This window comes from Cupressus sempervirens, chromosome 11, assembly GCF_028749045.1.
Source record: "Cupressus sempervirens isolate cs-2001-9-10 chromosome 11, ASM2874904v1, whole genome shotgun sequence".
Classification (NCBI taxonomy): Eukaryota; Viridiplantae; Streptophyta; class Pinopsida; order Cupressales; family Cupressaceae; genus Cupressus; species Cupressus sempervirens.
The window spans coordinates 168,865,567-168,874,032 of record NC_143128.1 but is presented as its reverse complement, the minus strand read 5'-3'; the positions used below and the strand labels follow the sequence as shown (position 1 = coordinate 168,874,032).

Below are 8,466 nucleotides of genomic sequence, written 5' to 3'. Positions count from 1 at the left end.
CAAGCAAATAGTAGATAAAGAAATTAAAAGTAATTGTAAATAGCTAAATATTGACAAAAAGACTTAGCATTTGTCTTGAACTAGAAAACCATAAGAAATACAAGCCCATATAACAAGTTATACAATCAAAATTTAAAATATGCTAGATCAATAACACTCCACTAAAACATTATATTCTCTAACAATGAATACTTTTACAACTTATCCCTAAAACATAAATAATCAACAGTTTAACTGACCAAAATCTACTCTTTTCTATTAGAACTATATAATTAAATATTTACTAGAAGTATTTATGATCAAACCTCAAAAACAAATGAAACCTCTTACTCCCTCTTATATGGAAAGAAAATCTATTACAATTATTGTTTGTTTAAAACTGGTACTCTTTAAAGCATTATGGTCCAAAGTGATTTTTCAAATACCGATTCAAATGATGAGATGATGGGTGAAGTCCAATGACAAACGAGGATAAGATTACATTCACGGAGTTTTGGGTTATATGGATCACATATGTAATGTAGTCATGGCTGTCATTTTTCCGTCACAATTTCTACATATCTATCATAATGTCTCAGGACAGAAGCCATGTGGGTTTTTCTTTGAAAACCATAGGAGAACTACGTGCAGAAGTGATTGTAACAATATGTGGACCTACACAGAAAACTGGAATGCATTTCCTAAACAGAATTGCAGCTCTTACGAATGGATTGCTTCAGTTGGGTCTCAAAGAGGGAGATGTTGTAGCCATTGCCGCACTTAACAGGTTTTTCAAATCTTGTCTTTCAGTTGTTCTCTTTCGCCGTCACTTCTGTAGTAACAAAAGTTGGTTCCTACTGTTTTGTTTCAAGAGCAATTTTGTAACCATAAAAACTACCACAATAGTTTAGAGCACAGTGCAGGGACTATGACTCGGGATGAGTTCCAATGTTATGCTTTAAAAGTATAAAAGGGTAACTACGAAATAATTGGTTCATATGGCACAATATTTGCTAAGACAGTAAATGGATACTAAGCCAAAAACAATTCACTGAACGTGGTAATAGTAATGTAATGGCTTACTAAACGGGAAATTCACTTCTATATATATAATATTGCATTGTTAAAGAAATCCCCCTAATTGCTTTACACAAATTGTATTCTTGTAGAATTTTCCTCTAGCACTCAACAAAAATTGCATTGCTGCAGTGATTTGTATTTGGAGTGGATGATGGCTGTGATGTGTGCTGGATGTATAGTAGCCCCCCTGAACTACCGATGGGTAAACAACTCTTCATAAAATTTGCATACTCTGGTTTTGAATGATGTATACCTTACCCAAAAATTATAAGTTCATGAAATTTCAAATTATAGTATTAGATGGTTTTTTTCTCTTTCTCATCGCTAAGAACTGTTTTTAGCACTTTTACTCACTGGAGCAGTTTTTTCCAACTTGTAGAGCCCTGAAGAGGCCTATTTGGCAGCTGGGCAAGTATCTCCCGTGATGCTGGTTGTGGACAGCTTCTGCCTGGAATGGTCAAAACGGTTTATTAACAAAATTCCAAGCTTGCGCTTTCAGGTCTTGCTTGGAGGACAGCAAGATCCTCAGAACGCACAATGTAAGTTTCACCAATACAAGCCATCATTACATGCTAAAGCACTGCAAAATTTTCAACTTTTCTTGTGTATAACCACTCTGCTGCTTGTTTTTTTCCCATATCTTGCTAATAAGAAAAGGGAATCCAACGCACAAGAACCTATAAATATTTGCTCGTAGAATTGTAACACTTAATGTAATCTACTGTTTTAAACTTTTTGCCATCGAGCATCTTTTCTGCGCATATTTGTCAATAATCTGATAGTTAAATTGTAGAATTGTCGTTCAAATTCATATTAGAATGCTATTACTAAGTATTCAGGTTAGGGATGAGATCCCTCATACATAACATCACCAATTGAAGTACAATCAAAAGTTCTTACCCCCAAAATTTTAGAAAACTAGTGCATTTCCTCCAAATTAAAGCTAGATTAATACAAATCTAGCATGTGATCGCTATGAACAAGAGGCAGCCAAAAATAATGGAGGTGTTGAGACCTACTTTTGCTTTCATGATGTTGTTACTTCGGTAACCATACAATTTTCGAGCGGAATAACATAATGATTGTCTTACTCATATGTTAAACATAAATGCAATATCAACACGAGTGACTTAGTTGTGTACCATTTGAGCGTTGGCGGGCTTTAATTGTCCATCAAAATAGTGTTGCAAGCACTTCTACCAATCCGAGCTATAGTATGCAGCTTTCCATGCAAAACAACTCAACATTTATTTTTTATTAAAAGAGGGATAAAGCTTATTCAAACTCAAAAGAGATTACAATCCAAGAGCACAAAAAAGAGAGCATTAAATGCAGAGGAATGTGTTTGAACTCTGAATCTCAGCAACGCAAAGACAAAGTTCAATTCAGACATCTTGTTAGTGCTACTAGTTTTTTAATCAATTTATTCTGTAGATGACTAAATAGACCCTACTTGTTAGTGCTACTAGTTTATGCATGCGGAATTCTTTGAACTTTTGATTGATTTTGTTGGGATAGAAATGCTAAACTCAACTGGAGTTTTGATAGTGATTAGTGCAGAGTCTATTGGAGTATATGGAGGAGGGTTCCATGACCTCGACTTTCGCTGGGCACCAGATTCAGTAGCTCTCATCTGCTTTACATCAGGTGTTCTACACTCTTTCAGAGATGCTTTCCTCCATGTGCTTAGAATGTTAATGCTCTGTAATTTTTATTTTTATTTTGCAGGTACAACAGCGAACCCAAAGGGAGTAGCAATCAACCATGATGCACTCATTGTTCAGTCACAAGCAAAGATTGCCATTATAGGCTACAATCATAATGAAGTAATTAATCTCTCCAATATTTATGCTTAACTTATGATTTGTGTTGTGATATTGCTATCAGGATTTAACTGTGTAGTTTTCTATTATTTTATGATTAATTTATGAATTGTATGTTAGAGCTCTGCACTCTGCAGTTATTATGTTTCTCACAACACGTGTCCCAGTTTAGCAAATCAGAAATTTGTCAATTTAAAAAATAGTAGGAAGAGTACAACCACCCTTAAACTTCACATACTAAGGAAACATTAAGCTTGGAAAAAGTAAGTCAACTTTGACTATTAACACTTTAGCCTAGGAATCAAGCCTTAATGTGTGATGTTTAAGCTGTCAACTACAGAGAATAATGTAAGAATTATTTTCAGGATGGCTCCAAATTATAGAATCTGGAAAATTCTCATTTGTTCTTCCTCTTATCACATTTGACAGGTTTATCTTCACACTTCTCCACTATGCCACATTGGTGGAATCTCTTCGGCATTGGCCATTGTACTGGCAGGAGGATGCCATATCTTTATACCCAAGTTTGAAGCAGCTTCTGCTCTATTTGCAATACAAAGATACTCTGTATCAGCAATGATCACTGTACCAACTATGCTTGCTGATATAGTTACATTTTGCATCAATTCGAGGTACGCTAATAATTACTTTTACTTGCGTAACTGAATTCTCTTACTAAAAACATAAAAATTAAAATGTTTTATTCAGACCATTCCAAACTTCAAACTCTCTTGGCAAAACATGGTTTCTTTTGTTTGTCATAACCTAGTAGAAATTAGAGGTTTTATCAATATGTAGTAAAGCCGTAGTAAGAAGAGATGTAGTCACTGGTAATCTTTTGGAAAATGTGGCTGCACACAAGTTAGAATCAAACCTAAGTATTGAGCAGAAGGAACATTTGCCGAGCAAAGATTTTCCATGGAACAGAAATCTTAGCTATATTGTCAACAGGAAAATCAAATACTAACCACATATATCACTATAATGTTTGTACTTGAAAAATTGCTTTGTAGGTTTGTTGCTTTTGTATAACTGTAATGTTTGTAAAGGCTAAAAATGAACTTGTGGGAATAAATCTAATTTGGATACTGCTATTTGTCTATCCCTCATGCTTCTGCAATAGAAGAAAGAAAGGAGAATCAACGCTACACTTTTCAAGTCTTGAGAAGATACTTAATGGAGCTGGAAGCCTGTCACCACAACTTATCAAGAAAGTCACTGAAATTTTTCCAAGAGCTCAGATCTTTTCGGCTTATGGTTAGTTTACAGTCTGCTTTAATAATAGGAAAGGGAGATGACAGAATCATTGAAAACTCTCCCATTTAATGATTTCTATTAACCTTTATGTCATGTTATTTTCTTTCATGTAGTTGCATTCGTTTACCTACTTCATATTACTTCCTAAGGAGACCTAATTCTACTTCTTTTTCTAAACTCTTGTCTGTTATTATTTTTAAAAAGGTATGACAGAGGCCTGTTCTTCAATGACTTTCACTCTTGCCCACGATCCAATCATTCGACAAGGCAGTTTTACCAAAATACAGGATTATTCCATGGATCCAGCCGATCAGAATAATTTTCAAGATTGCCGAATAGGAGTTTGTGTAGGAAAGCCTGCTCCTCATGTGGAAATACAGATAGAACATAGTGATGAATGTCTTGAAGCTAATAACTTATACAATGTGGGGACTATAATGACAAGAGGCGCACATGTGATGCTGAAGTATTGGGGCCAAAATGATTCAACCAGAGCAGCATTGAGTGAAAATGGATGGCTAAATACAGGGGATCTTGGATGGATTGATGAAGAGGGCAGATTATGGCTTCTTGGCCGATCTAAAGACATGATTAAAAGTGGTGGAGAAAATGTTTATCCTTCCGAGGTGAGTGTTTCTCTTCTAGCTCAGTGTCAACTTATAATAACATCCTCTGTTGTAAAATTGCACCCATAAAATCATCGTGTTCTATTGTGGCAGTTTATTCTGTTATTGGTCTGGATATGTTCACCTCTGCTCAATTACTTTTGGCACTTTTTGGTTCTTTTTAAAGTCTCCCATCTACAAAAACTTAAGCAGTTTCAAACGAAAGCACTTCAACTTTAGTTGCTGAGCATAATTTTCATTGATGGTCAAGATGATACTCATCTATTTCATATATGCCAGTAAGTAATTTTCTACCATCACAGGTGGAGAAGATCCTATTACAGCATCCAGGGATTTTGGCAGCTGTCATTATCGGAATCCCAGATCCAAGGTTTATTGAAATTGTTACTGCATGCATCCAGCTAAGGGACGGTTGGCACTGGGAACATCAGAATTTCGCAATGCTGAACAATGTAGCTATGAATGAGCACAAAAAATTGTCCCCAATGCTGCTACAATTGTTTTGTAAACAGCAAGGACTTTCCGGGTACGCCTCTCCTATCAGCCTATTTAAAAATTGTAGATTATGTGGCTATATTCTTTATAGCAGATCCTTATATGTTGGAAAATCTTTAATGGAGACACAATCGACAAGATTGTATCCGGAATCAATTGTGTATGTTTTGTGATTAATATTTCAGATCATTTTCAAGAATCTATTATTGGATTTTCTTCCCACACCTTAAAAATGGAAAGAAATGGTTTGTACTTTGTATAAACAGGTTTAAGTCGCCAAGGATGTTCTTCCCACAGAAAGACCCATTTCCAAGAACCACAACAGGAAAAGTGAAGAGAGATGCACTGAAGAGAGAAATTATTTTGAGACTTCAACCCTGTTCGGAATTGACAGCACCAAGAAGCAGCTTGTAGAATACAATATTGCTCTTCGGTTTCAGTTGCATCTAATTTCCATTCATTATAGTCGTCTAGAGTATGCTGAATTAGAAACAGAGTTACTCAACGTCGTCTATTTGAATTTCGGAGTAGGTAACACTGACAACAGAGGATAGCATTAAAACAGGAGATTGGAGGGTAGGATTATAATTCAATCCCTTAAAATCTTTGTAAGATGAAATATTGCGAGGTCATTGAATGAAGCTATATGTTGGTTTCAGAATGACTTAAACAATTTAGCAATGTCATGGTAGATTGGCAGTGTGGGGTTTTAGAATCCAAGCTATATTCTTACAAGAATAGGATGCAAACTAGAATGCACAATTCCCATTAAAAAATAGTAATGACTATAATGAAAATTTTCAAATTAGTTGGCCTTAAAAACTCATGAAACTGAACTCTCCATCAAAAAAAAATCATGAAACTCAATGGAAATGCTAAAAATAAAAGGAAAGTCAGTTGAATACCTTAGATGCTAGTATTATTTCAATGAATTCTAGATAGACTAAGAAATGGTGAAATTTTTGAAATCCTACTTGTTTACTATTACAAAAGAATGAAGGCTTTGGGTGAAGGTATTACTTACAAGGAAAAAAAACTGATGATCTGCAGATTGTCAATACGAAATAAATCAACTCTAATAAATTCATTATATTTGACCATTTAAAAGGAATGTTTATTTATACACTATTCAAAGACCTGAATGATAAAATAGTCATCTATAGGATAATTGATCATGATGTTCTAAAACTGAATATCTAATTAAATAAAATTTTAAATTGTTTTAAAAATGAATGCAATGATCTTTCATTCTCTTCTACAATGAACAATGTTAAAAAGATACAAATTAATCATTCATTATCACTTTTTTCTCTCCATGATGAATATTGCCAAGAATACCAAGCAAACTTTGAACAAAAAGGGACTTTTTAAATATATTAGCAATTTGTGTTACAAAAGTGCAATATAGAAGTTCAACCAAACCTTCGTGAACCAACTCATGAATGTAGTGATGTTGGATGTCAATGTGTTTACTGTAGCCTTCAAAAAATTAGTTTTTAACTCATTTGAATAGTACTTTGATTATCACAATATAGTACAAGGGGACCATTGTAGATCATTTAACATTATTCTCAACCAAACAACCTATACAATATGAAAACTAAACCTTCCTTCAAGTTCATTAACAATATGAAAACCCAACTACATTAGCAATTTGTGTTCCAAAGGAATAATATACAAGTTCAACCAAACCTTCCTAAACCAACTTGCAAATGTAGTGATGTTAGATGTCAACGTGTTTAGTCTAGCCTTGAAAACCTAATTTGTACTCATTTGAATAGTACTTTGATTGCCACAATATAATACTAAAGAGTCATCCTTAAGATGTTGTAGATCATGTAACATTCTCCTCAACCAAATAACCTACACAATATGAATTGGGAAGCAATGCAAAAACTTGCACATTCAGAAGGAAGATGCCTATGATGGCTCAAGTTATGACCTAAGCACTAAATGGGGCAATGATCTTTCGGTAAACATGTAAAATTAAAATGGAAAATGATAATGAGATGAGAAATACAAATTAGGGAAGATTTATATGCATTTAAAATCCAAGCAAGAAATGTGGTGTTTCAAAAGTGAATAATAAATAGACAAAACCCTAAAAATTCATGTAATTATTGTTCTGAGATCCCATAGATAAATGCGATTTGCTAGTCAATTTTTAGTTAGATCTAGATTGTATATAGTGGTTGTTTCATTCTATACCCAAGTACAAAGCAGTGAAAACTATTTTTACCCCAGGTTTGATGTAGGACCATCTTGGGTGTAAAAGTAATCTTGCATCACCCAAAAATATTTCATTTCAGTTGTTTGAATAAGGTTTCTCTTAATGCAGAGTTGTTGTCTATGGAGGCTTGCTACTCAATAAGTCAATCATATGAGCTCATAATGTCCTAATTTCAGAGGTGGAGGTTCATCTCAGTCATATCAACCTGCTAGTTGAGGTTCAATGCCATATCATAAGTATCAATGGAGTTATTGTGGATTTTTGCCATAAATTTTTTATACAAAAATTTTGGGCTCAATTTTGAAGGCCTAAATGTGCCCAGATGAGGTGCAAGAACTCAAGGAATGGGTGCTTGCACTTACTAAAACATGTAGATCAGAAGTTGGGGAACGGTTCAAAAGTTATGGCTTTCTGAAGTTGTGCCGACCAAAACTTCCAAAATAAATGTCAAAAATGTATTTTGCCCACTCTATATGTATTGTTAGGGTTTTTTGGCCCTAAGTATTAAATTCAAGTGTCTAGAACCTTCCTAGGTGGCATAAAATTGCTTATTTAAGAAATGACCACACATTGTCTAGGATAGCTCTAGGTGATAGTTCGCACTTTGTCTTGCAGATGACTATAATAAAGGCACCCATGTGGGTTAGCATATTGTAATTTTGAATTCTGTAATTTTGCATTTGCAATGATAATAAGAAGCTCATATTTTGGTCTTGCAAATTGTTGTTATTTCTTTGTTTTTGTTATGTGCTTATGTATTAAGGGGAGCATCCTTCATCAAGTGGTATCAAAGCTGAAGTTCCTGAGTGAGTGGAAAGATCGCCAACTGTGAGACAGTTTGCACCAAGACCATGGTTTGGCCTAAGCATGTTGATTGATTGCCGATTGTGAGGCAACTTGCACTAAGGTTTCAACGGAAGCACGAAAATGCCTCCACGAAGAGAGTGTAGTGCAAGAGTCATAGGTGTTAAACCTG

At 34.6% G+C, this 8,466-nt stretch overlaps 1 protein-coding gene across 4 annotated transcripts; it reads left to right on the top strand.

Annotated features, from left to right (window-relative positions):
* The first annotated feature begins 506 nt into the window (after positions 1–506).
* Positions 507–5,921, top strand: AAE14 (acyl-activating enzyme 14). 4 transcript variants are annotated; one of them, XM_089809930.1, is made up of 10 exons: positions 508–766; positions 1,189–1,261; positions 1,439–1,598; positions 2,608–2,706; positions 2,788–2,885; positions 3,312–3,514; positions 4,009–4,139; positions 4,344–4,765; positions 5,068–5,291; positions 5,527–5,921. In XM_089809930.1, the coding sequence occupies exons 1-10, from the start codon at positions 570–572 to the stop codon at positions 5,672–5,674; spliced, it is 1,755 nt and encodes a 584-aa protein (XP_089666056.1). In that variant the 5' UTR covers positions 508–569; the 3' UTR covers positions 5,675–5,921. The 4 variants fall into 4 exon arrangements, with proteins under 4 accessions (XP_089666054.1, XP_089666056.1, XP_089666053.1 ...); XM_089809929.1 differs by having other exon boundaries at positions 509–766; positions 4,006–4,139; XM_089809928.1 differs by having other exon boundaries at positions 507–766; positions 2,608–2,885.
* The last annotated feature ends 2,545 nt before the right edge of the window (positions 5,922–8,466 follow it).

What these genes read in the sequence shown, in the direction of transcription:
- AAE14 (XM_089809927.1), top strand. Translation starts at nt 570, where the DNA reads ATGTCTCAGGACAGAAGCCATGTGGGTTTTTCTTTGAAAACCATAGGA. An exon ending in TAGGCTACAATCATAATGAA is followed by an intron (nt 2,886 to 3,311) that starts GTAATTAATCTC and finishes CACATTTGACAG; the next exon opens with GTTTATCTTCACACTTCTCC. An exon ending in AAACAGCAAGGACTTTCCGG is followed by an intron (nt 5,292 to 5,526) that starts GTACGCCTCTCC and finishes TTGTATAAACAG; the next exon opens with GTTTAAGTCGCCAAGGATGT.